This window comes from Elephantulus edwardii, unplaced genomic scaffold (genome assembly GCF_000299155.1).
Source record: "Elephantulus edwardii isolate Elephantulus edwardi_28Jun2011 unplaced genomic scaffold, EleEdw1.0 scaffold00028, whole genome shotgun sequence".
NCBI lineage: Eukaryota > Metazoa > Chordata > Mammalia > Macroscelidea > Macroscelididae > Elephantulus > Elephantulus edwardii.
The window spans coordinates 3,343,406-3,370,686 of NW_006399778.1; the positions used below are offsets into that span (position 1 = coordinate 3,343,406).

A 27,281-nucleotide genomic window follows, 5' to 3' on the forward strand; every position below is an offset into this window, starting at 1 on the left:
AGCTCCTTACCAGAGCTCCCTGTGGAGGATAGTTATGAGTCTGAATTGACTTAATGGCAGTGAGTTGAGTTTCTCATGGATCAGCTGGTAGGTTCAGACCACTGAGCTTTCAGGTAGTAGTGGAGCTCTTGTTATAATGTGCCATTGAGCTGACTCTGACTCATAGTGACCCTCTTCACAATAGCTCTGGACTCTGCCCTATCCTAAGCCTGTCTCACTGTTTCTGACACACCTACTCTCATTATTCCAGTTACTGTGTCAATCCATCTCATCTAGGGTCTTCCTCTCCCTGTCCTCTTTACCCTGTCCTTTCACCCTTCCACACAGGATGTCCTTCTCCAAGGAATAATTCCTCCTGGTCACATGCCCATAGTATGTGAGATGGAGCCTCACAATCCTTGGCTCAAAGAATGGTTTCACCCTTTCCAGGATAGACCTGGATGTTCTCTAGGCAGTCCATGGTGTGTTCAATACTCTTCTCCAGCACCACTCAAAGGCTTTGGTTCTTCTTCCATTATCCTTATTCATTGTCCATTGCTCAGATGCATGGTAAGCAACTAAGAAGACATGGCCTCAGTCAGGCACACTTTAGTGTCTAAACTGACATCATTGCTCTTTAGCACTCTAGAGAGGTTATTGACAACAGATTTTCCCAATGCAACTTGTCTTTTGATTTCCTGACTACTGGTACCAAGAGTGTTGATTGTGGAGCCAAGCAAGATGAAATCATTAACATCGTCAGCCCTTTCTCCATCTATACCTTGTGGATGCTGTCTTCATTGAGTCTTGCCTTTAGGTGGCTCTTCTGATTTTGAGCTTTTGGATATGATACTTGGATCTGGCAGGAGAGGCAGAAAGACCTGGGCTTTGTGTGAATTCCTGGGTGTTTGATCCAGCATCCAGCCGTCCCGAACACCACCAGAGCAAAGGCTTCCAGAATCAAGCAAGAGAAGTGGGGTAGGGTGTGGGATGCAAACATCAGCACAAGGATCCAAGGTATGGCTACCTCAGAGCCTCCTGCAAGTACTTCTGTCGTGTAGCAGGAAGAGGTGGGGTACTCTCCTTGGACATTGCTCTTTGCTGAGAAAAGTAGCCAGAGAAGATGAAGCTTAGGTCTCCTCCTGGGTCTACCTGGCTTCCCTCTGTCTCTGAGGGCTGACTTCTTTCTTTCTTCTCAGGCAGTTCCTGATGGCTGCAAACTAACAGTAGAACTATGAGTTCACCTTTGGCCTCTCTTGGAAAGACTCGGAGAGTGCCCCTGCCATCGGAGCCTACGAACCCAGGGTAAAGTGGTCATGTCCATCCCTCTGTCTCTTGTCCACCTCCTGTGATTAGAAGAGAATGACTCCTGATGTCCTGGAGAATACAAAGAATGACATTCCCGACCACCTTATCTTTCTCTTTATACCTTCTTTTGGGAATCTGCACTTTGGGTCACACAGTAAACTGGCCTGGACTGTTATGAGGCCTGAGGAATGACTCACCATCCTTCTACTCATCTATGCTCATTTGTTCACTCTGCAAGCATTGATGATGTCCCCATCCAAGCCCAAGTCCCGTGCTGAGTACCTTGGTTTTTTAACCTGATCTTTTCAAATCATTTTATGCTGCTTTTTTATTTCTTACTCTCCTGAACACCAGTGTAAGTCATTCTAAGGCCATGGAGACCCAGAGAGGTTAAGTGACATGAGTCCCACAGGCATTTCAGGGCGGCACTGAGGCTGAAGTCTCAACCTCAGAAAATGTTCTAGTCTTTCTACACAAGACCCTTCCTTCAGCTCTGTCCCATTCATCTCTACTGGGAGAATTTAAACTAGCCTAACCCAACCCACTGCCATTAATTAAATTGCAACTCATAGCAGCTCTCCAAAAGCTGTTTCTTGGCCTTCCCCAACCTGGGGATGAATTAAGGATACAAATATTCAAGAGGCAACAGCCCAACCTCCATCCTGTTTAGCTTTGGTGGGAGGTGGAAGGGCAGCCCTGTTCTGCAGCCAGTAGCCCAAGGAGCCCTAACTTGCATTTTCTCCTTCTCCTTTTTGCCTGGGTTCCCAGGAGGCGAGGGGTAAAAATCTACGGAGATGGTAAGTGTGCGATCTGCCTTCATCTCCCCTTCTCCTGCTTCCTACTTGCGTCTCCTTTGTGCTGGACAGATGCAGAGAAAGGCACATGATGAGGTCGCCTGTTAGCCAGAGACAGAGAGCTGACCTGACTCTAGTGTCACCTCAGCGCTCTCAGCCTCTCCCTGAGAACTGGGCATCCCTCCTGGCAGCTTTCCGATTGGAAGCACCACATCCTTAACAGAGCTCTTGGCCCTTCTCACTCTGCTCTCCTCCCCATTACGGTCTTTCCTGAGATGGAAGGCCTGTCCTCCTACCATTGCCCTGACTCCTGTAGGTTTAGGCCTTTGGATCCCAACCCACCCGTGTCCCAAGGTGCTGATATTGGTCCCTTGGGTTCCCTATCCCTGCTGCAGGAGCTGCCTGGTTGGATACTTGTTCTTTGACTTCCCAATTTTTTTTTATCTTCATACCTTTGGGGACAGAGGACAGGGTTCAGCCTCTGAGCAGTGACCTGAGCATCTCTATCTGCAGAAGATGAGGTGGATGTGCTGAATGATGGACAAGGCTCAGAAGAAAAACTCTCGATCCCTTCCTGCTATGGAAACATAGGCGCGCCCGTGGGTAGGCAAGGTGAGAACAGAAGCCCCAGGGTGTCTGGGTCTTAACTGCAGGAGGGGATTCCATAGGAGGAGTGATGGGATCCAGGGAGGAATGACACCCACTTTATTCTTCACCCCCTGCTCCTGGCTGACTGTAGCCAGGTGCATGCCCATGAGACCTGTTCAGAGCCTGATCTGGCATAAACCCACACAGGCTCCACTTTGGCCCAGAAGATCTCATAAAGCCCAGACCAAGCTGTGGCTGAAGGCTGTAGAGTGGACCCAGCAGGATGATGCACGATGTCAGTAGGTCCAAAATTCAGATTCAGTGCTTGCTTCGGCAGCACATATACTAAAATTGGAACGATACAGAGAAGATTAGCATGGCCCCTGCACAAGGATGACACGCAAATTTGTGAAGCGTTCCATATTAAAAAAAAAAAATTCAGATTCAGAGAGGAATGAAGGGCCTAAAGGGGAGCTCAGCCTCTGGCCTCCTGCTTCCATGGGGCTCTGGCTAAGGTCCAAAATCCCATGGATAGCCCACCTCACCTGGCTCACACCATCCCCAGTGGACTATGCTGGTGCGTGCTGAGATCAGGACAGCATTTGAAGTAGGATGGGACTGATGAGGGGGCTTTCCACAGGAGGTGAAAGTGAGCAGACCTGGGAAGAAGGGATGACTTGGGCAGGCCAGGACCACCACGCAGGACCAGAGTTTAAACGAGGTGTCTGGAGGTAGTAGGGTTGAGGGTAGAATTCTACACTAGCTGTAATGTCAAAGGTCTCTGTCTCTATTTCCTCCTCTGTGGACTGGGCATGGACTCACCTGGTTCCATGTGCTGACGTAAGGGTTCGATGAAATACTGGTTGGCAGAGGTGCCCTTGATAATTCCTGCCACACTGAGGGTTCTTAGAGTTGTGACCCCTTCTCAGGTCAGTGAAGATCTGGATCAAATGTCCCTTCCATTTTAAAGATGAGAATTGGGGTCCTGAGAAGGGAAGAGCTTGACCCTAGATTCTAGAACCATTTAGCCACAAACCCAGAATCTCTGCACCCCAGCTTAGAGCCCTTTCTTCTCTTAAGAGAGCTGTCTATATCCTTTCTACACTTCTCCCCTCTCATCCATTCCCATCCTACACAGCAGGTGTCTGTCCCTGCCATTCACTGGCTGCTCCCACCAGGGTGACAGCTAAGGACTTGTCTGTCCCCTTTCCTTTTCTTCTCAGCTGCACTTAGCACAATTTACTCTCTCCTTCTCAGAACACCCTCATCTTTGAGCTGCCAAGACTCCACTCAGCTAGTTGTTTTCCTACCTCCCAGACTCATTCCTCTCAGCTTACCTTTTTTAGCTGCTGCTTTTCCTCAACAGCTTTCCAGTGTGGGAGTTCCCCTGCTTATATTCCTTCTCCACTCTGCCTCTGTGAGCTTATCCATGCTCTGAGTGCCAGTGGTCCCAAATGTGTCTATCTCTGTCAAAAAGTTTGGTTTCTTTTTGGGGGGGTGGTTTTGTTGTTTTTTGTGGTTTTTTTTTAAATTATAGGTTAGCTGAAATGTTACATAGCAAGATAGTTTTCCATAGAACATTCTACACACATTTTCTTAGTAATCCCCAGTAAAACCGTATAACCCACTTCCTCCCCAGGTTCTGTTTCCATTCATCTTTCTTTCCTGCCTTCTGAGCTTTGTTATTAGCTAAATGCTGCCCTTTTGGTTAGCTGCTCTAGGAAGTATTTCTCATAGGTGTTACTGTTCATTTTCTAGACCTGTCTAGTGTTTGGCTGAGAGGTGATCCCTGGTGGGAGGTTTGTTCTAGATTTGAAGGCTGTCTAAGGGTCACAGCCTCAGAGCTTCCCCTAGTCTCTGTCAGACCAGTAAGTCAGGTCTTTTTTTAAAGAAAAATTTTGAGTTTTATTTCACATTTCTATCCCACTCTACTCTGGTGACCCAGTAGATAAGAAGTTGTGCTGATAGTCCAAAGGGAGGTGGTTTGAATTCACCAGCTGCCCCGAGGGAAGATGATGGGCAGTCTCTTCCACTGCACTTTACAGCCTGTGAAAATCTGCTAGAGGGTCAGCTATGAGTTAGTTCAGACTCCACAGCAATGAGTTGAGCTGTATGGACAAAGAGATCAAATCCATTAAGTGAGGAAAAGATGGCTTCATTGACAAAGGGTTCTGGAAAAACTAGATACCAGTTTCCAAAAAATTGAAACAAGATCTATATCTCCCATCATTTAAAAAAAACAAAAATTGACTCAAGATGGATCAAGGAAAGAGGCAGGAAGCCTAAAAGTAAAAGAGGAAAATGATGGCAAACTTAGGAGCCCCAGTCAATGGCATAGATTATCAAATATCACTGAAAATTCAGTCACTGGAAGATAAATTAGATGACTGGCGCTGCCTAAAAAGCAAATCAATATATGCTTCAAAAGGCTTTTGTAAAAGAAAACCTACAAACTAGGGGAAATATTTGGCAATGACATAGCTAACAAGGAATGCCTCTCTAAACTTTGTAGAAAACTCTAACGCCTCAACAGGAAGACAGTGGAATTACAAAATGGGCAGAGGACAAGAATAAGCATGTCACCAAAGAAGACATTCAGATGGCCGACAAACGCATGAAAAAATTCTCAAGATGAAGAAACATGCAGAAATGCTCAAATGCTATTGTCAAACTCGAACACACTGCTTCTGAGTTGGAACTAACTCATAGTTGACCCTCCAGTGGGTTTTTGGAGGCTGTAAATGGAACGAAAGGAGATTGCCCATCTTTCTCCCTCAGAGCCACTGGTGGGTTGGCAGCTTAGCTCCCTATGGACTGTACTAGCCGAGCACCATAGATGCACATCAGAGTAACAGCGAGATAGCATCTCACCTCAGAATCAATATAAAAGTTCCACAAGACAGTAAACAAGAAATGCTGGAGAGGATGTGGAGAGATTGTGACTCTTAGACACTGTTGTTGATGGGAATGTAAAATGGTGCAACCACTATGGAAAACAGTTTAGCACTTCCTTAGAAAATTGGGAATCGATCCAGCAATGCCAGTGTTGTTGTTAAGTGCTATCAAGTCAAGTATGACTCATAGTGACACTATGAACAAAAGATCTGAAACCAGTCCTGTCCTAAGTCATCCTCACACGTCCTGACACACAAGAGCCCATTGCAACAGTCACTTTGTCAGTCCACTTGGTTGAGGGTTAACCTCTCCATTGCCAACCCTGCACCCTTCCCAACATCACGTCCATCTCCAAGAAATAGCACCTTCTATCAACATGCCCAAAGTATGTGAGGTGAAGCCTCATCATTCTTGCCTCCAAAGAACACTCTGGCTGCATTCTCTCCAAGACATATCTATTTGTTTTCTTGGCTGTTCATGGAATGTTCAGTGATCTTCTCCAGCACCACAGCTCAAAGACATCAATTCTTTTTTTGTCATTCTTATTAATTGTCCAGGTTTTGAATGAATAACTAGTAATCGGAAAGACCATGGCCTCACTCAGACACACCTGAGTCCTTAAACTGACATCACTACACCTCAGTAATTTGGAAAGGTCCCTAACTGCAGATTTTCCCATTGCAACGGGTCTCCTTATTTCTTGACTGCTTGTACCAAGGGTGTTAACTGTGGATCCAAGCAAGGTGAAGCTGTTGACAGGTTCAATCTCCTTTCCATCCATCATGACACTACCTATTGGTCCAGTGGTAAGAATCTTAGTCGTCTTGATTTGAGATGCAATCCATACTGAAGGCTGCATTCCTTGATCTTCTTCAACAAGTGCTTCAAATCCTCTTGACTTTTAGCAAAGAAGGTTGTGTCATCTGCATAATACAGGTTATTGATGAGTCTCCTTCCAATCCTGATGCCATATTCCTCTTCTCAGAGTCCAGCTTCTCAGATAATATGCTCAGCATATAGATTGGACAGGTATGGAGACAGAATACATCCCTGACACACTCCCTTCCCAATTCTAAACCATGCAGTGCTCCCCTGCTCCATTCACGTAACAGCCTACTTGTCCAGGTAATGGTTCCTCATGAACATAATTCAAGTGCTCTGGGATTCCTATTCTTTTTTTTTTGATAGGCTTTGAGATTTGTATTTTTAAGTGACCTAACCTTTTGGGATTCCCATTCTTCTCAATGTCAGCTACAGCTTGTTATGATTCACACAAACACCTTTGCATAGTCAACAAAGCACAAATAGACATTCTTCTGGTATTCTTTAAGCCAGGATTCATCTGACATCAGCAATGATATCCCTGGTGCCACAGCCTCTTCTAAATCCCTCTTGAACTTCTGACAATTCCCTATCTATGAACTCTTTCCAGCCATTTTTGAATGATCTTCAGCAGTATTTTGCTAGCATGTGATATCAGTGATATTGTTTGGTAATTTCCACATTCATTTGGATCACCCTTTTTGGGAATAGGAACAAAAATAGACCTCTTCCAATCCACTACTAGGTATATATCCCAAAGAAGTAAAAGCTGCAACACAAACTAACATATATACATACATTCATGGTCATTGCAGCATTATTTACAGCAGCATTGAGACAGAAACAATCCAAGTGTCCATCAGTGGACAAATTGCTAAAGAAATTGTGATACAGCCATATAGTGCAGTATTATGTAACACTTAAAAACTCAAGAATTTGTAAAGTAATGAAGTAATGTACAGTATGGATGAATCTAGAACAAATTATGCTGACTGATATAAGTAAGTCACACAAAAAAGAGAATTTTAATGTAAGACCACTATTGTATAAAAGTAAGGAAAGGTTTACACCCAATTTATCAATCTTGGAGGGATAAAATAGATGAGAAAGAAGAGAGAAGGGAGTAAAACTGAGTGAATAGGTAAGTTGTTGGGTAATAAGAAAAACAGTGTACAAGAAGGGGTTGATTAGACATTGTAATTAGTTAATTACTTTATTCAGTGGCAATTAATGTTGTATGAATGGTTTATTTGCAAAACCAGTAGGATTTGTACTCAATAAATAAATATATTTGCAATGAAAACAGAATAAGTAAAACAATATAAATGAGGAGATAATATGTTGTTTCTCATGGGTGGAGCTGAAGGAAGATTAACAAAACAGAATGTAAATCCAAAAAAGGGCTAGAGCTCGCTCAGGCCACTAGTTACAGGTTCTCACTAGATGGTTCGCTGCTAACATTGTTAAACATTTTGATCAAAGATTCTGGAGAAGAATCCTAGTCAAAGGAGGAATTTCAAATACTTATGGAATCCAGATGGTCTGGAGCTTTGGAGCCTGGATGAATGTCTTAAACTATTGCCCTGATAAAGTCTTTAAACCTTAAACCAAATATATTCATTGGCGTCTTAAAATCAAACCATAATTTAGTTTGACTAGTGAAGAATGTCTGCCATAAGCATTGCATATTTACATGGAAACAAATTGATAACAAGGTGAAGGACTAGGTAGGAATCTTAGCAGCTCTGTGTCTGAGTTCATGTGGGGAAGGAAGGTGAACGTGGAAGTGCACCTTGTGTAATGTACTCAGTGTCTCTGAAGTGAGCATGTAGAAACCTGAATTGGAATGTGTTTCTGCTGTGTATAATGAATGAATAATAACAATAAATTATTAATTTAAAAAAGAGTTGAAGGTGTTTCATATCCAGCTTCAGAATGTCAACCCTCTTGGCTGCAATGACGAGTGCAGCTCTGGCTTTACACACAGAAATGACAGCATTGGGGGAGGCAGAGGGCTTTTCTTTCCTCTCATTTTCTCTTTTCCTAAACATTTTATTTTGAAAGATTTCTAACATACAAAAAAGTTGAAATAATGATGTAGCACCCATATGGCTTCCATCTAAATTCAATTGATGACATTTTACCATATTTACTCTCTCTCTCTCTCTCTCTCTACACACACACACACACACGAGAATGTTAACGTATGCTCTGGTTGAACCATTTAGAAATAAATTTCACCTCTAAAAATGCACATATCCTATGAATAAGGAAATATATAGCCACAAAATCATTATCATAAGAATAGGAACTCTGGTGGCCTAGTGGTAAGAAGCTGTGCTGCAATCCCAGAGGCATGAGGTTCGAATCCACCAGCTGCTCTGTGGGAGAAGGATGGGCAGTCTCCTCCCACATGATTAACTGCCTCTGAAAACCCACTGGGAGGTCAGCTATGAGTCAGTTCCAATCCAACAGTACAAAACACCAAGTCCTGCAGGGAGCTCTGGTGGCTCAGTGGTAAGGAGTTGCACTGCCAACCCAAAGGCAGGTGGTTCAAATCCACCAGCTGTTCCACTGGAGAAAAAGGGACTGCCTCCTCCTGTGCAATTTATAGCCTTTGAAAACCTGCTGGAGGGTCAGCTATGAGTCACTTCTGACTCGACAGCACATAGCAAAATCAATACAGTGTCCTACATCAAAATTTTCCCAGTGCTCTCATGTTCCCAGTCTTCTCTTTTTTCTAATTTTAACTACTTTTAAAGCATAGAATAGAATTCAATAAAATTAATTAAATTCACCATGTCTTGAAAGTTTAAATCACCTCAAAGTTTAGTACTCCATCAGTAATAACTTCAATTTCCTCCTTTCCACTTACCCCTAAGCAACCAAACAAAAACCCACTGCTGTTGCGTTGATTCTGACTTAGAGTGACCCTGCATCAGGTTTCCGAGGCCTGGGCACCAAAGAGCTTATCTGGTTGGCAGGCACTGCATTCCATGACTCAGACTTGTTGACTTCCATGGCGAGGAGGTTGCAGGAGCTGGAGCAGGAGCTGAAAGTCCAGTCTGCCGAGATAATGGCCAAGGTGGGATACCAGGAGAAGGCCAGGGGGCAGTCTGAAGGGTGGAGGGTCCTAGGATGGGCAGCCAGAAAGGCCAGGGATGAGGCCATAGCCTATGGGTTCTGGGACCACTTTCCCCATTTAACTGCCTAGCAGAAGACCAGGTCTAGGTCTGGGACTGATTGAGGTCACTGAGCAGAAAGACCAAGAACTGTGTCCAGAGGACTTTGAGTGGTGGCAATGTGGTGCTGAGTGCTGTACCCCCAGACACCATTTGGCACACCTGGGGTATAATGCCTTTCTTTCACCAGGAGTCATCAGAGTTACCTGAGGTAGAGGATTGGGGAGGGACAAGGAGGAGTTTTAAGCTCCCCAGCATACCCACACAGGCAGGAATTCTGGACCTTCTCCTCTGGAGGGGCAAGCCACATTCCTGACTCCCTGGGCTCTGGGAGTCACAGGCCTCATGGTGACCTTGTGTCTTACTGCTGCAGGATCAGAAGATATTGGCCCTGGAGGACTTAGTGCAGAAGCTTCAAAACCACGGTAAGAGGCCCCCTCAGTGGTATGAGTTGCCTGGTCCCCTGGGTCAGGCACCTCCCCAGGCTGGTGGCTCTTGAGGTCTTGGGCAGTCATCACTGAGCATCAGGGCTCCAAGAGCACATCCAGGTCAGTGTTAGAGCCACCCAGCACGTTTGTATGTGGATTGAGCCTCAGAGGGCAGGAGAACTTAGTTCAAGGATGGGAAAGAAATCTAAAAGTGTGAGAACCACCTTCAGGGACCTCGAACTCAGGCTGTGGTCTCCTAAGAGCCTGTCATAGTGTCCCCTATTGAGTCAAGTGGAGAGACCTGAGAGAGAAGGACCCAAATGTAGTTTTGGGGGCTCCCCAAAGACCTTGGTGGCTTAGTAGTAAGGAATTGTGTTGCCAGAGCAAAGGTATGTAGTAGAAATCCACCAGCTGAGAAACTGCTGGAGGGTCAGCTGGGTGGTACACAACAACAACATCATGCTGGAAGAGGTAGAAGATGAGAGAAAGAGAAGATCCTCCACAGGATGGATTGGCGCAGTGACTGTAACAGTGGGCTCCAGCGTCTCAGGTGGTGAAGATGGTCAAGGTTCTGAGCTGTTTGGGTCGCTCTAAGTTATAGCTGACTTGTTGGTTCCTAAAAACATGCTCTTAGGATGAGCCCTGCAGTGGTGAATGTGAAGTGTTGAGAAGCTGGTAGTTTGAACCCCCTGTTGGCTCAATGGGAGTAAGATGAGGCAGTCTAAATCTGGTTACGGTTACAGCCTCGGAGACCCACGGAGGTTTACCATGAGTCGGAATCATCACTAAGTCACTGCTTGGCGGTAGAGGGTTGGGTTTGGCTTGGCTTCTCAGAGGGGAGCTCCGGAGCTGGGCCGGCAGCCTCTGAGTTTGGGCTGGTGAACACTGTCTCCTCTTTCCCTGAAAGGTGAGGGATCCTTGAATCGAGAAGAGGAACTGGAAGCAACGTGCCTGCAGTTACAGCGACAGATTGGGGAGATGGAGGTGAGAGAGGAGGGGCCCATGTCCCAGCAGAAACTGTGCCGGAGCCCACTTCCCTGAGCACCCCACAATTCCATCCAGGGATCCAGATGTCCTGGCTAGGGCACACATTCCTCCAGGAGCCTGCATGTGCCCTCGCCTGCTCAGCAGACCTCGTACCTCCCCATTGCTCTTGATCTAAATGCTGGAGTCTTCACCATTGCCCTGTGGGGCCCTGCCTGCTGCTTTAGTTTCATCTTAAACCTCTTCACAATTCCTCTAGTCATGGGGCCCTTCCTGGTTCCTTGTCCATTTGGGTCATTTCCTACCTCGAGACCTTGGCTCATTTGCAGTGTTCTTTCTTATCTTACTCTGGCCAGTTTCCACCCATCTTCAGTCTCAATTGTAGGTTACTTTGTCAGAGGCCCTGCTTGGCCTCTAACTACAGAGTCTGTCACAATGCCTCACTTTCCTTGGTGACTCATTTCCCTTCCCTCATTGAACTCCACAGGAGAAGGGACCATTTGTGTTCACTATCACATTCCCGGTGCCTCCCACACTCTAAACCAGGCTACATGTTCGTTGAAGTGCTCAAGGCCATTCCCAGTCTTTGCGCATTACTTTTCGCCCGTGAGTCAGTTACTCCAGCCTCCACTCACTTACCACTCACAGAGCTGACTGATGCTCTCGTCTACGTCAGGACCTGGGAGCTACACATTAATCAGATCAAGGCCCTGTCTTTGAGTCTGATGAGAGAGATGGGCAGGGGAACATCATAATCCAGCATTGAGTACCAATTTGATGGTTTGCCAGGCATGGGGTCAGGAATCTCTGAAGAGGGAGGATCTGTGCTGAGAGGGCTTGGAACATGGAAGGGTCAGGGCACAAACTGAGTCAGGAAAGGTCAGAAAAGTCAGAAAGGGAGCCCTTCCTGTGTTTAGTCCTGCTGGAAGCCCTGCCTGGCATCTCTTCCATATGGAGCTGGCCTCTATACCCTGTTCCACCCCCCGCCCCCCATCATGAAAGGCCATAGAAGCAAACCCCTGAGCCTCAGCTGTAGTTATGATCCCTTCTCACTGGAGCTTGTTTTTAGCTGGGCTGCGAGAAAGCCAGCTGCCCCCTGCACTGCCTGCTGGGAGGCCTTGCTTCTCAAACGGCTGCTCTGAGCTGCTGCTGCAGAGGGATGGGCCCGAGCCTTAGGGAGAGGACAAGGCTGCCTCATATGTTCAGGAATCCATACAATTATTGCTCCATTGATTTAACCTGCTCACACACAGGACTTAACTATGTATGTGTGAGCCACCCTGATAGGTACTGAGATACAGTGTGATCAGGACAGATGTGGCCCTGATCTCTTGTCACCTGCAGTGTGGAGAGGGAGGGAGACTAAGCAAGTGGACTGAGTTACAGAGAGTGCTGTGAGATAATTGAACAAGGGACACGTAGAAACTTCTGGAGGAGTGGTTGGCCTTGTAGATCAGAGGAAGAGAATCAGGTGAAGCAAAAGCTCCACCACTCACTGCATAAACTTGACATCTCTGGTTGTGGTAAATGAGGAAAAACGTGAAGAGAACAGGTTCAAGAGGACTCCAGGCCGTCCAAGTCATGCTGAGGGCTGGACTCTGGTGCATGGTTTTAGCTATAGAAACAGTGTGACAGAGAGCATGGAGACAAGATCGTCAGGGGTACCAAGGAGAAGGGAACAGGCAGGCAGAAGCAGTTACAGCTGTCTAGGAGAAAGGTGATAGTGGCTTGAACTCAGATGGTAGCAGGAGAGAAAGACCAAGTGGACAGCTTCACGTCTGCTTTGGAGCTGGGCCCACAGGCTTACAGGCTCATCAAAGACCATGGATTAAAGGGAGGGAGGGGCCGTGGTGCTGAATTCCTAGGGGCCTGGAGTACCATTGACTGAGACAGGAGAACTTGGAGGGGGTGCAGTGTGGGCAGTGGGGCAGTCAGGACTCTTTGGGATGGGTTGATTTTGAGATGCTTTTAGAAATCTGTGTAGATGGTTGGGAATTTAAGTTGGGCTCAGGAGAGAGAGCTGTACTAAACATCAATTTGGGTACTTCTGTGTGTGTGTATATATATATATTTGTATGTGTGTATATATATTTGTATGTATGTATATATGTGTGTGTATTTATATATGTATGTATTTGGAACCACAAAGGAAAGAGTAGAGAAGGGAGCTCAGCCCTGTGCACTCCACCATAGATATTGGGTGCCAGCAAATACATGCGGGCAACACAAAGCAATTGAAAAGGAATGACATAGGAAAACCAGGTATGTGTTTAAAGTGAAGAAGTCAGAAAGTATTCCCTGTGTTTGACAATAAATATGTTGCTAGGTCATGAGCCATTTTAGTGAGGTGTAGAGATGGAGGTCAGTTTGGAAAGAAAGAGAAATGAGGAAGCAACAACGGGAAGTGTGGACAATACAGGTTTTCCTAGAGCCGAGTGGATGTGAGATGAAGCTCTGGTGCACTGGCCTGCGGTGGCCTCTTAGTTCCTGCAGGGCAGGGTGTCCCTGCCTCCTACACTCACTTGTACTAAGCATAGCCTAACATAGCTCCCCACAGCCACAGTGTTGAGCCAGGCACCCTGCTAAGTCCTTGACATGAGTCACAGTGTTGGAGGCAGGGGCTTTGCCTCCACTTTATAGAGGAGGAATCAGGATCTAGAAGGCAAAGTGGTTTCCTAAGGTCACATAGCTGGGAAGTGGCCACCATTTCCCAGCCAGTCCTTTTATCTGGTTGGCTTTGGAAGCTGAGCACTGAGGTTGGGCACTAGATCAATGCTGCCTTTTCCCTGGGAAGGAGATGAGCTGGAGTCCCTCTTCCCTTCTCTCTCCCAGAGGTTCCTCGGGGATTACGGCCTGCAGTGGGTGGGGGAGCCCATGGACCAGGAGGACTCAGAAGACAAGGAAATTGCAGAGGATAGTGAGAAGGACTGGATGACCACCATGAAGTTCTGGAAGCCAGGTAAAACAGGAGTTATCCCTGGACTCTCCCTAAAGAGAACGTGCCAAGTTTCCTGTTGGCCAGTGATCCTCCAGAGTCCATCTCCTTCATGACCCTGCCTTCAAGCATCAGGTGCCCTGAAATATTCCACACCTTGTCCCTGATGCAGCTCAGGAAAAGCCACAGCCTTCATCAGGGACCACCTCTCCTGCTGACCAAATTCTCCATATGGTCAAGGTTCCAGAGATACAAAAAGTAACAACAGACCTTACGAAGTCTCCGGCTTGTAGTTTATGAAATGTCACTTGCTCTTTCTAGCTGACCTTCCAGTGGATTTTCAGAGGCTGTAAATGGGAGATTGCCCATCTTTTTGAGAAGCTGGTGGATTTGAACTGATTGCTTTTGGGTTGGTAGCATAACTCCTTTACCCATTAGACCACTAAGAGCTCCCTAATTTAGTCTATGTTAGGAGGGTCAGGTCAGATGATTCGATTCTGGGCTGACTCTGTGGATTCCTCCTTCCTCACAAAAGGAGCAGCTCTCTGAAGCAACTAGAGTGGTCATCGTCCAGAACCCTAAAAGATTTTAGGGGCTTGTTCTCTCAAGGAGGAAATGTTAGGATTAGAACCAAGAAAAGAGGCAAAAGTTTATGCTTAGAAAATTAAGCCATCAAAACCAGGAAGCCAGTATTGACATGCATAGCATTGGTGCTTTGCATACATGAGTGATGTCAGAAGTAGTGCATATGTTGGGCACATGAATGACATCATAGAACAGGGACCAAGTTGAGAACCACCCACTAAACTTTGAACTCTCTGTGGCATCATCTCATTGGCCCAGACTCCAAACTGAAGGCCCACCTAGAGGAGGAGGCCATAAGGTAGGGCCTCACTGGCACAAGGCTTCCCCTCCATATTTCCTCTCAAGGAGGGAAGTCTGTCCTTTTTTGGGATATAACTTTCTAATAAATCTTTTCTGGGTTGTGGGTCATATGGAATGTTGGTTGTGTGGGATTTTTTTGTATGTATGTTTGTTTTTGTTTAAGCCTCTTGTTTAGTGTCAACAAGACCTCCTGGAGGGCCTTTGTATTTAAGGTGAGCCCCTCCTCTCCATTTTGGAGACTGGGTGATGCAGCAGGACTATTAAGATGGGTACTGTTGTTCTTGGTTGCTGGTTTTGTGGAATGTGGGGTGGGTTTTTTTTAATATATAAGCCTCTTTAGTGTCAACAAATTGTACAGCACTCTTCTGTCAGTTTGCTGAACTGAGGGAATTTGAACCTTGTACCATAGGGGTGTCAAATGCCATAACAGTTGCCCATGATGGATAGTGTTTGGTGGAGCTCCCAGTTTAAGACAAGTTTGGAAGCAGTAGTGGCAACCAATTCCTAAACCACAAGTCTCTAGAAGCTCTATGAACTTGGAGAAATGATGATACAGAAAGGCTTCAGGTCTTTTGTTCATAGGGTCGCTAAGAGTCGCGCTCAACTCAAACAGCAATTAACAACAACAACAACAATTTCACCCTTTAAAAGAAAACCACACACACACACACACACACACACACACACACACACACACACACACACGAGCATCCCTCTTCTGCTCTCTTCAGGTTAATTATACTTCTAGTGGAACTGGCTTTGAAGTTGCATGCTTCAGATGACCTCCCTCAATTCATAGAATCCCAGGGTATGAGCTCCATAGGAAGGAGGTCTGGTGATGTAGTGGTTAAGCACTAAGCTGCTAAACTGAAGGTGAGAGGTTCGAACCCAGCAGCCACTCCAAGAAAGAAAGATGTGGCGATCTACTTCTTTAGACATGACAGCCCTGGGAACACTATGGACAGTTCTGCTCTGTTCTGTTGGGCTGTTAGGAGTCAGGATCAATTTGACAACAGATGTATCTATATGGCTAACGTAACTATGAAAGCTTCTCTGCCAATCCCCCGGGTCCCTCTAGCTCCATGTCCCTCTGTCCGTCTCTTCATTCTTTTACTTTTTATTTCTTCAGCGTGGGAGGGGGCTATGCCACATGTTGTGTTGGTAGGTGCTGTCAAGTCAACTAGGATTCACAGTGACCAACAGATTGGAACCTCACCCTCCCTGCACCATGATACTCTCTGCTTTGCACACACCCACTGTTGTCACTGTCAGTCCATCTTGTTGAAAGTCTTCCTCTGCCTTTCCCAGCAGGATGTCTTTATTCCAAGGTCTGGTCTCTCCCAACAACATGCCAAAATTATGTGAGATGAAAGTTTCACCATCTTTGTCTCTAAGGAGCACTCTGGTTGTTGTTCCTCCAAGATAGATTCATTTGTTCTTTTGGCAGCCCATGGGATACTCTGTACTCTTTGCCAGCACCACAGTTGAAGGAGTTTTCATTTCTAGCAGCTTTTCCTCCTGCACTCCCTATCTCCTGGCTTACCCTCTTCTCTCTGTTCAGCTCCCTCTCGGATCTCTTCAATACCTCCTCCCTCTCTGAGCTCCTCCATCCTTCCTCTCTGCTCCCTTCTGAGCTTTTCTCCCCCTGCTTCCTGCTCCCTCTCTGCGACCTTCTCTCCCACCTCCCTGCTCCCAGAGCTCCTCTCCCCCTCCTCTCTGCTGCCTTCTGAGCTCCTCTCCCCCTCCTCCCTCTCTGAGGCCCACTATCCCTCCTTCCTGCTCCCTCCTGAGCTCCTCTTCCCCTCTTTTCCCCCTGCTCCCTCTCTGAGGCCCTCTATCCCTCCTCTCTCCTGAGCTCCCCCTTCTCTCTCCCTGCTCCCTATCTGAGGCCCTCTATCCCTACTTCCTCCTGAGCTCCTCTCCCCCTCCCTGCTTCCTCTCTGAACTCCTTTATCCCTCCTCCCTGCTCTGCTCCTTCTCTGATCTCTTCTGCCCTCCTCTCCCATCTCCTCTTGGATCACCTCTTCTCCCCATCAAGTCCCTGGCCTTCCTTTGTGTCCTATCTCTCCCTGTCAGCCTCCCTACCCCCCACCATCCTTCCTCTCAAGTCCCAAGCTCCTGCGTGTGGGTTTGACATGGCTGTCATAGGAATGGGCCCTGGATTTACTCTTTAGCCCCTCACTGGCCTGGCTCAGACTCTTAGCAGTTTGCAGTGCATCTCATCCACTACCCATGGTGCCTCCTCTCTGCTCCCTTCATTTGAAGCTTAGCTCAAAATTGGCTCAAAAACCTTCCTCCCATATACCCCTTAGTTCAGGGCTGCTTTATAGGGGAGGAGTTAACTGGTCAGGCTGAGGACCTTGTATGGCCCAACTGTTAACTGCTCTGAGACCCTTCCCTCATCTGTGCAATGTCTGGGCCACTGTGAGGCTGGAATGAGAGAGTGCCATTGAGTGCTTTGCCACATGGTAAATAAGCATGGTAAATACACACACATGGAATTGGTGGCTGGGTGGCCTCGTGTTCGGGAGGCAGGCCTGGGCAGTCAGCATGCTGGGGGGACATCAGTGTGCCCTCCTCAGAGAGCACTTTCCATGAGTTGGGGCACACTGAGCTCAACTCCTGCCTCCTCCCCACATATACTGGTTGTCCGCCAGCCACTTAGAACCTGTATTTCTTCCACTGGCTCCTCTGAGGGAGAGAATGAACACTGGCAAAGTCCCCTGGGCAGGCCCCAGCTCACAGGTGTGAGATAGTCTTGGTTCTATTTCCTGTTGCCACAGTCTTTGCATGAAGCATTGAAGACGGTGGGGAGGAGGGGATGGAACATGGAGGGCAGTGGTACTGGGAGGCAAGCACACCTTGGTTGCTTCTCAGCAGTGGGTGGTCCTCCCACGGGACCCACAGGGAACCAGCCTTGGGTGAGCCGGTTCTCCCCTGCTGACTGCCGCAGGGTGTGGCCCTCCTCTGCCTGTCTGCAGGCCCCACAGTGGCACTAACCACATGCTGCTGTCTCTGTTGGCTGCTCGAGCTCCTTCACTGAGTCTGAGCCTGAAGAGGATGAGGCCGTGGGTGTGTCCCTGGGTGTAGAGCCAACAGAATTCACGGAGTCAGTTGACAGAGCATAAGGAAGGGCCAACTGACAGCATAAGGAAGTGCAATCATGGTGCTCCTTGGAGGCAAGGATTGTGAAATTTAATTTCACATACTTTGTGCATGTTGTCAGAAGGGGCCAGTCCTAGGAAAAAGACATTATGCTGAGAAAAGTAGACGGTCAGAGAAAGAAAGAGACCCTTAAAGAAATGGGCTGACATGGTAACAGTGCCCATGGGCTCGAGCATGGTGGAGACTGTCAGGCTGCCTCTGGAGAGGGCAAGGTTTCCATCTCTTCGTAAGGTTGAGTTACAGTCACCTTGATGGCACCCAACAACAATGACTGATGACAGAGAATAAGGAACCCTGGTGGTTCAGTGTTTAAGTGCTTGGCTGCTAATTGAAATGTTGGCAGTTCAAATTCATCAGTGGCTCTGTGGGAATGAGGACCTGACAACCCGGCTCTTGTAAATATTACAGCCTTGGAGGAGGAGGAGGAGGAGGAGGAGCCCATCACGCTTGAAAAGGTAGAAGGTCAACCCATGAGAAGGCTCTGAATGAGGTGGATTGACACAGTGACTGGCAGTGGGGTCAGGCATGTCAGATGCCAGGGTTGCCCCAAGGCTTCAGAACCGTTGTTCACAGGGTTGTCATGAGTCATAGCTGATGGCACATAACAACAACAGGAGACTCTGAGGCAGTTATGCTCAGTCCTTCAGGGTCACTGGCCTAGTTATATAGTGCTGCTCTAACAAGTGCCACAAAAGGATGGCTTTAACAGAAATGAATTACAGTTTAGGAAGTAGGGAGGGTAAATCCAGGGTGCTAGCTCTGGGCGATGGCCCTGCCATTCGTGAGGAAAGTTCTTGTTCCTTCAGCATCTGTAGGCCCAGTATTCCCTGGAGATTTCCATGTGAACCTGCCATCAAGGAGTTCAGTCTTGCAGGGTCCAAAAAGGTGCACTCCACTTCTGGCTGTTACTTCTGGGTGGCACTGAGGCTCCAGGCGCTCAACTCTCTTTCCTCCACTTTTATCTCTAATGAGTAAAAGGTATTACTGGCCACCCCCTGGGAAACTCCCCTTATTTTTATTTAGGTTTGTGATGGCATTAGAGAGTATTGCTATTCCATCTTTCCTACAACTATCTGGTTTAGCAGATCGTGGGGGGAATCAGTACATCACTTCTGTATTAAATAACTATACATATACACTTTTGGGGGGCACAGTTTATCCCATGATAGTCACTGTAGGTCACTCTAAGAAATCCACTTAGGGGTTCCCCACCGTCACTGCAGCAAGCAGAGCTGGGCGCTCCTGGTGTGTTTGTTGAAAGGGTGGATGGATCCGGCACACACTTCCTGAGCACGCTCTGTATAGTGGATTGAAGAGACAAACAAGGGAATAGAAAGAAACAGTTGAGAATAGAATAGAGCCGAGGTGTAGTGGGCCCAGGGCCCCACGTTTAGGGAACTCCCGGGAGGGTTTCTTGGAAGAGGTGGGGGTGAGTGAGAGCATGCCCAGTGATAAGCAGGAGGGTGGGGTTTAAGTGATAACAACCAGCATCTGCCAGGCACTTCTGCTGAACCTCCATGACCCTGTGAAGTGGTGACTGTTATTGTCCTTGTTTCACAGCAAAAGGAGGCCCAGAGAGGTCAGCCCACTTGCCGCTGGCCCCACAGCTGGGCCATGGCCGAGCCTGAGGAGGAGGCAGGTTTTATGACGCCCTTATTATGAGGATTTCCTAGGATGTTATTAGGGAACTCAAAGGGAAGCCCCTGCTGAGGGGCAGCAGGCTCTCAGGACTTTAGGGGTTGACCAAAGAACCCAGATGTGATCTCCACAGCTCCCTGCTCCCCACATTGTATAAAAGCATGAGCTTGGAGGTGGCCGAGGTCTCAGATGATGCCCCAGCATGGCTCCCTTCCCTGGAAAGAACGCCCTGCAAACTGTGGCCCAAGTTGACATGGTCACTGAGACCAGATAGGGAGTCAGCTGTGCCTGTGGTCATTTGCCTTACCATGTCCTCATCTGTAAGATGGGGACAGTAGTAGCTGCCTCGGGGGTAGTTGGCACGGAGGACACACTCCCTGAATCATTTACAGACATGTTCACCGGCTGAGTCTTGTGGGCAGGACTGGAGTGCCTAACATTGACCTGTTCCACAGAGAAGAAATGTCTCATCATCTGGTCCTGCTGCTATGTCAGGACTTGTCATCTTAAGGGACCTTCTCCCTGTCAGCACAGTATCAGGCCTCTGTGACTACCTGTGGGGTGGGAAGTCACTGGCTTTATCGGGCCCTGCCATGTGGCAGCACCAGGCTCACCATGCCTTTTTTTCTCCTGTCAGGCCTCGTGTACCCTGAGTTGTGGTCTGTCCTCCTGGACCCCTGGTATCACTTCCAGGCCTTTGGATCCTGTACTTGCTCAGCCCACCCTGCTTTCACTTCTTCTGAGCCCTAACCCAACTGGAGAACTGCAAGCTTCTGTTTTCCCTCTCGATTCCATGTTAGCATTACCCCCTGGGCTTCCTCTTGGCATTGTCCATGCCAACCACAAAGAGTGTTGGGCCCAAGAGGCAGCTTGGTGTATAAGGAGGAGCTCTGGGCCAGGAGTCAGAGCGGTCTTACAGGTATTTGCCCTTTGGTGATTGACTTCTCATACTCAATATAATTTCCTTTAGATTCATCCACGTTACACAGTGTTGCATGAATTCTTTATCATTCTGTGTTGTTCTGTGCCAGAGAGTATAGAACCAACTCATGGTTGACCCAGTAGTGGGTTTTCAGAGGCAGTAAATCCATGGGAGGAGATTGCCCATCTTTCTCCCTTGCAGTAGTTGGTGGATTCGAACCACCTGCTTTTGGGTTAGCCATTCAATAGTTTCTTTTAACATTTGTCCATTAATTGGATTGTTTCCATCTCTTTGCTATTATAACTAATTATGCAATAAACATGGATGTGCATCTGTCAGTTCGTGTGTCTTATTTCTTTGAGGTACATACCCAAATGGTGTTTCCATTTTCAACCTTTTAACAAAGCACTGAATTGCTTTCCATAGTGGTTGCATCATTTCACATTCCCACCGGTAGTGTAAGAATCAGTTTCTCTGCATGCTCACCGGCATTTCTTGGTCACTGTCCTACTGAACTTTGTTATTGTTGCTGAGGTAACATGATGTCTTACTGTTGTTCTGGTTTGCATCTCTCTAATAATTAATGATCTTGAGCATTTCCTCACATGTTTGTTGGCCATCTAAAAGTCTTCTTTGGTGAAATATCCCTTCCGTCATACCCTCTGCTCGTTTTGTTGAGTTGTCTTGTTTTCTTGTTGAGGTGTTGGACTTTTCTATATATTACTGAATCCAGACAGAGCAGAGACATACATGCAGAATGATCTGAATGGGTTTTCCTATAAGCCTCTCTGAGATCTCAGGGACTCCAGGGAGGTGGTGGGGAGGCAGGTGCAGCCCCTACAATAGTAGGTGGTTTGGGGAGAGGGGAAGGCCAGCTGGGGTTTACCGTTTCAGCTCCAGCAAGGCAACAGGAAGCACGGCCACCCACATCCGTATTTACCCAGCACAGCCGCTGCACCTCTGTGGGAAAAGGAATTGGGTCCCCAGGGTCTTGACCCACATCCTGCCGCAGCTTGGCTGTCCTGCTGAAAAATAGACTCCAAGAAAGCCCAGGAAGTCATTGGGTGTTGTGCATTGTATCTGGTTACATCATGGGGGATGGCTTGCTTACTTAAGAGACCAGGTCACGGCAGGACTCAGGGCCCAGCTGGCATCCCACCTGCCTGCTACCTTTGCTGCTCTGGTACCTGCCATGGCTTGTCCCCACCACTCCATCGCCACCCCCCTAGAGCTTTTCATTTTTCAGAAGAGGTGGCCAAAGCTTCTGTCCGCTTCTCCCAGGTCTGTGAGCCAGAAACCGTTTGCACATCCCAAGGTCTATCCTCTCTCTCTCTCTCTGCCCAGCAGCTGTCCTTCCATTCCACATCTGTCCAACCTCCAACCCTTCTCTCTTGATAGTGTGGTGGTTGGAAAATTACTCTAAAGTCAGCCCTTACTCAAATCCCAGCCCCACTCTAACTTGCTAAGTGGCCTGGGGCAAGCAATTCTTCACCTGGGTCTTTTTCCTGTACAATGGAGATAAATTATCAGCTGCTTAATAGCCTCATTTGTGCGGAAAGGCAGAGTTGGTACCAGTAACTAGCACTGGTAGATTTGCTTTTGGTGAGGAGGCTCTTACCTGGTCATCACGGCCCCTCAGAGTCATCCTAGGCAGTGCAGATCTTTGAATGATTTGACGAAAGAAACCAGAGACTGTACAGCCAGAAATGGAGGCACTGGGATTTGAACCCAGACTTCTGTGACTCTGAGTTTGAGCTCTGTCCTGTGCCTTTCAGCTGCTACGCCTGACGTAGACAGACTTGGGACCAAATACTGCTTGTACTACTTGCTATTGTGTCTCTAGGTGAGTCATTTTACCTGGTCTCCTGAGCCTCATCAGGAAGAGTAGGGAAGACTAAGCCCCTGAAGCGTAGGGTTGGTATGGAGTGAATGAGATAATGGATCTTAAACCCTGAGTACATACTAACAAGCAATAAAAGAGAATGTTCGTTGCCCTTCCTCTTCCTTAGGTACATTTACTTAGGGAGGTGCTACTCCCCAGCAAAGGGAGCTCTGATGGCTTAGTGGTAAGGAAGGTATGTGGTCTGAATCCACGAGCTGCTCCGCAGGACAAAAATGGGCAACAACTTCCATGTGTTTTCTATCTCTGCAGACCCGCTGGAGGGTCAGCTATGGGTCAGTTCCAGCTCAGTGGCACTCAATAACTGCCCAGCATAGGGAGGGAAGCTACAGGAACCATCAAGAGAGGCTCAGGGATGTCCACCCTCTTTGGCAGGAGATTCAGTGGTGCCTCCAGAGGTGGACTTTGACAGGCTGCTAGCCAGTCTGAAGGACCTCAGTGAGCTGGTGGTAGAAGGTGAGGCCCAGGTGACACCAGTACCTGGTGGGGCCAAGCTCCATGACCTGGAACCCATCCCCCTGAAGCTCTACCGGAATGGGATTATCATGTTTGATGGGCCCTTCCAGCCCTTCCACGAACCCTCCACACAGGTAGGAGCAGGGCACTGGTCACGCTGGTGCTTTGGCCCAGAGCACATGGTGGGGTCCAGCTCACCCCAGCACCTAATGCTGCTGGTGCTACTTGCATGACTTGCAGACCACGCCCCCATTCAAATCCAGGGGCCCTGAGTATTTCCAGTGATACCATGGGTTAGCCCAAGCCCTAGGGACATGTCGTGCAGGGTGGGAGCAGGCTGGGGTCACTCCACATGTCCAGCTAGACCTCACCCTTCCTCTACCCACTGCAGCGCTGCCTCCGAGACATCTTGGATGGCTTCTTCCCCTCTGAGCTTCAGCGACTGTACCCTGGTGGAGTCCCCTTCAAGGTGATGAGCTGTAACAGATCTATGTGAAAAATTTGGAGAAGGTGGGGATAAAACAGCACCCTCTTGGGGTGGTGAGACACTTCAGCGCCCTCCAGGGACTCTAGAACTGATGACCTGGAGGAAGGTGAGTCTGAAGAAAGCTAGGTTGGGGAGAAAGCAGGAGGCTGCTATGATACAGTTGCTGCCTCAATGGACTTGGTTGAGGCTGGGAGCAGACGGCGCCCTCTGCTGGCACTCTGAAGGCACAGCCCTGGCAGGGCAGGACTGTGGCCCTTTTCCCCACCCCTCTGTCACTCTGACAAGTCTGGGGTTCCTGAGGAATCTATTCCAAAGCAGCCCAGCGTTTTCCTAAGAGGTATCTGAAGCCATCAGGCGGAGGAGGGGGGAAACAGGACAGTTCCTTAGTTACAAATAAAAACAGTAGCGGGCTGAAGGGGGACTGGACCCTGTGGGGGTGTGAGCTGGGGCTGCCCTTTGGAAGCATGTGAGGCAGTATGCTTCAGCGGTGGGTGAGTTCCACAATGAGGCATGTGCCTCCACAGCTGGGAAAATAGTGTGAGTCATGAGTGGGGGTGTTCACTGAAAGCAGTTTGTGCTAAAATAGGGGCCTAAGATGTGGGCCTTGATGAGGGCAAGTGAGGTAATACATGTGATGATGGGGTCGACCCTGCAGACCACTTTGTGGAGGATTCCGCCCATAATCCCTTCCTCCCTCACGGTCTGTCAGTGCTGTGGCTTCAGCTGGCATGGACTGGGGTGCTTATGGGGAAAGCAGGGCCCAGATGGGTGACAGCAGCATGGCTGTGGGTTCCCCACAGGTTGTCCCCCAGGTCCTCAGTTTCTCCGTCTGTAGAATGGGAGCTGTATTATGTACCTTAGACTACTCCTTGGTCCTGTTCTCAGATTGTGTCTGAGGCCTCTGAGTGACAAGCAGGAGAGGGTTAGCGCCCAGGGCTGAGAAGCCGGGCCCACCTGGCTTCCTTCTTCCTTGCTAGGTGAGCGACCTTCGCAATCAGTTCTACCCGGAGGATGGGCTGGACCTGTTCCCAGGCGAGGGCCGAGTGGTGGGCTGGCAGAGGATACGCAAGACCTCGGGCAGGCTGGATAACTCCGGTGAGCTCAGCCCTGAGCGTGGTGGCTGGGGTGCTGGTGACTCCTCCATTATGCCTCACAGTCCCTCCCTTGGCCAAGGCTCTTGATGCCCTTCTCCCAGGCTCCAGGATGACGGCTGAGAAGTTCCTGAACAGGCTCCCCAAGGTTGTGATCCGACAAGGCCAGGTGGTTGACATCCGGGGTCCCATCCGGGACGCCTTACAGGTGAGACCACCTTAGTTCCCCCAGCCTTCCTGGGGTTATGCACCATCAACTCTGGCCAGGTCTCCCAAAATAGTGGCTTGTCTAGAGCTCAGCTTTGGGGCCTCCAGTGAAGGCCTGGACTGCTCCCTGAAACCTGAAGAGCTGGCCAGAGCTCTAAGCTGAACCCCAGCTGTGAGTTATAGAGAATGGAGAAGGATTGGTGGGAAGAGAGGGAAAGTAGGGATCCAGACCATGGGTTAAGTCCAGGGTCCAGGCTGCTCCCTCCTGATTCAGACCAAAATAGTAAATTCGATCCTGGGTTAACTCTTCCTCATTGCCCTCCAGACCCCTCAGATTCACCTGGCCTGGCCTTCACAGAGTGCATTATCTCCCCATATTCCTCATTCCACTTATGAAAAGCACCAAGCTCATTTTCCAGTATTTCTCTGCCCACTTCACCCTACCACTGCCAAGTCCTATCTGGTCTGTCAATTCCAGAATATCTCCCAAGTCCATTCCATCTCTCTGTTCCCAATGCACCACCAACTTAACATAGGCTTTAGTATCAGCAACTTAATGGCTTTCCTGCCCCAACCAGCCCTCTTCTAGCAGCCTCTATGTGTTTCTGAAAATGTAAACTGGATCCTTCCTCCATTGGTTTTTGGGAGGATCCTTATCCCAACCCTTGAAGCCCCTCCCTATATTTTCCTTCTTCCTGCCCAACCTGATTCCCAGTTTCCACCGTATGACAGGCTGATAGTTATTTTCTCTACTACATCACCTCTTCTAGGAAGCCTTTAAAGGAGATCTAGTAACAAAGCTAAGCACTCAGCTGCTAACAGAAAGGTTGGCAGTTTGAATTCGCCAGCTCCTCCTCAGGAGAAAGAGGAGGCAATCTTCTGTGAAGATAAAGCCTTGGAAAGCTTATTATAAGTTCTACTCTGTTCTTTAGGGATGTTCTAAGTCAGAATCGACTTGATGGCAATGGGCTTGGTTTAGGAGTGCAAGCTCTTTGCCTGTGCTGTTTAGAAAACCCCTGCTTCTCCCCTCCAACTCCTTATGCTTCAGGATACACCCTAGATGGTATATCCCCAGGAAAAGTACCCCATCTAGCTATGGTCTGAGTAGGCTCTATCTCCTCCACTAGCCTGAGGGAGCATACAAATTCTTGGGGAATCATGAGACCACCTCCCAGACTCTCTTTTCACTTCCTGTCCTTGGGCCCCAGTTTTTGCCACTGGTCTGATCCATCTCTGACCAATGATGACTCCCCTTCTATGGTGACTTGGCCCAGGGCTGTGTCCACCTCTACCTTTGCCTTCCAGAACTGCTGTCCGTTGCCAGTCCGGATTAAGGAGATCATGGTGGAGACACCTGCTTTGGCTGCAGAGCGTCAGAGGTGAGGGCTAAGCTGAGAGGTGAGGACCAGGGCTTAGGCTGTCGAAAGTGCTGATGGCTCTGGGTCCGCAGGAGCCAGCAGTCACCTGAGATACCAGTGCCTCCATTTGCCATGCTGCGCATCAAGTCTGAGAACTGTGAGCAAGCATTCCTGCTTATGATGTGGCCCAGTGACACTGTGGGTGATGTGCGCTCCCTGCTAGCCAAGGCCAGGTAGGCACCAGGCAGGGACATGGGCCACAGAAGGGTCCCTGTCCCACCTGACCTGTCCTGTCTGGTCCCTAGGGCTGTGGACCCCTCTACCTTCGAGATCTTCAGCACATTCCCACCTACGGTCTACAGTGACGACACCCTCACACTGCAGGCTGCAGGCTTGGTGCCCAATGCAACATTGCTGCTGCGGGCACCTCGGGCCCCACCCCATTCCAAGGCCTACCCCAGCGTCATTTCTGACCCCACACCTAGCCTGGAATAAAGCCTCTGCCACCAGCTGCTCTGCCAGGCTCTCAGGGCCGACTAGCTGGGCTCCAGGGAGGGCGGGAGTCCAGGGGCCCAGGAGGACTGGGCGGTGCAGGCCCTCCCCTCAGAAACCTGAGCCCCAGCTGGCCAGCAGGTCCCCATGTTTGTCCTCCAGGTTCCTCTTTGGCCCATGAGAGCTAGGCGGACCTAGTTTAGGGAGGGACAAGCCTAGGTGGGTTTCTAGTCCCTCACCTTCAGCTCTACACAAGGTCAGAGGACCCTCACATGTACTAGAGTGCTGACAGCGGACACCTGAGCAAACATGCCTGCAGACCCACAAGCCTATGGGACATTTCAATAGCATACACAACATGTAGGCCACTACATTCATGCAATGAACTGGCAGCACTGCAGCTGTGCCCACTCTCATGACATACCCACTCTGTCAGCCTGCTGGCACACAGGCAGGCAGCCACCGCACTGGGACGACCACATGTGTAGGCATAAGAACATGGACACCACAGGGGCACCAGGAACACCATCATTGTACGTGAGGGCACCCACCCAGTCCCTGGGAACTGCTGGTACACACACAAGCCCAAATCTGTGCACCATCATGCACAGAGGTGATCGACACCTGGGGACACTCGGCAGTCACACCTCCCAGTCTTAGGTAGGACAGGGGGCCCAGAGTGGTTAAACCACAACAAGACAGACACAGCACCAATGAAATGGAACATTTAATTGTCTCTGGGTGTTCCCAGGACTGGGACTGCGG

At 48.7% G+C, this 27,281-nt stretch overlaps 1 protein-coding gene across 1 annotated transcript; it reads left to right on the forward strand.

The window, feature by feature from the left end:
* Positions 1-1,213: 1,213 nt before the first annotated feature.
* On the forward strand, positions 1,214-26,519 carry UBXN11 (UBX domain protein 11). The gene is made up of 14 exons (XM_006883644.1): positions 1,214-1,284; positions 2,056-2,084; positions 2,595-2,693; positions 9,371-9,471; positions 9,942-9,993; positions 10,904-10,980; positions 13,813-13,939; positions 22,801-23,015; positions 23,273-23,350; positions 24,346-24,463; positions 24,564-24,667; positions 25,972-26,045; positions 26,117-26,257; positions 26,330-26,519. The coding sequence occupies exons 1-14, from the start codon at positions 1,214-1,216 to the stop codon at positions 26,517-26,519; spliced, it is 1,476 nt and encodes a 491-aa protein (XP_006883706.1).
* Positions 26,520-27,281: the final 762 nt, after the last annotated feature.

What these genes read in the sequence shown, in the direction of transcription:
- UBXN11 (XM_006883644.1), top strand. Translation starts at nt 1,214, where the DNA reads ATGAGTTCACCTTTGGCCTCTCTTGGAAAGACTCGGAGAGTGCCCCTG. An exon ending in CTGGTGGAGTCCCCTTCAAG is followed by an intron (nt 23,351 to 24,345) that starts GTGATGAGCTGT and finishes CTTCCTTGCTAG; the next exon opens with GTGAGCGACCTTCGCAATCA. An exon ending in CCATCCGGGACGCCTTACAG is followed by an intron (nt 24,668 to 25,971) that starts GTGAGACCACCT and finishes TTTGCCTTCCAG; the next exon opens with AACTGCTGTCCGTTGCCAGT.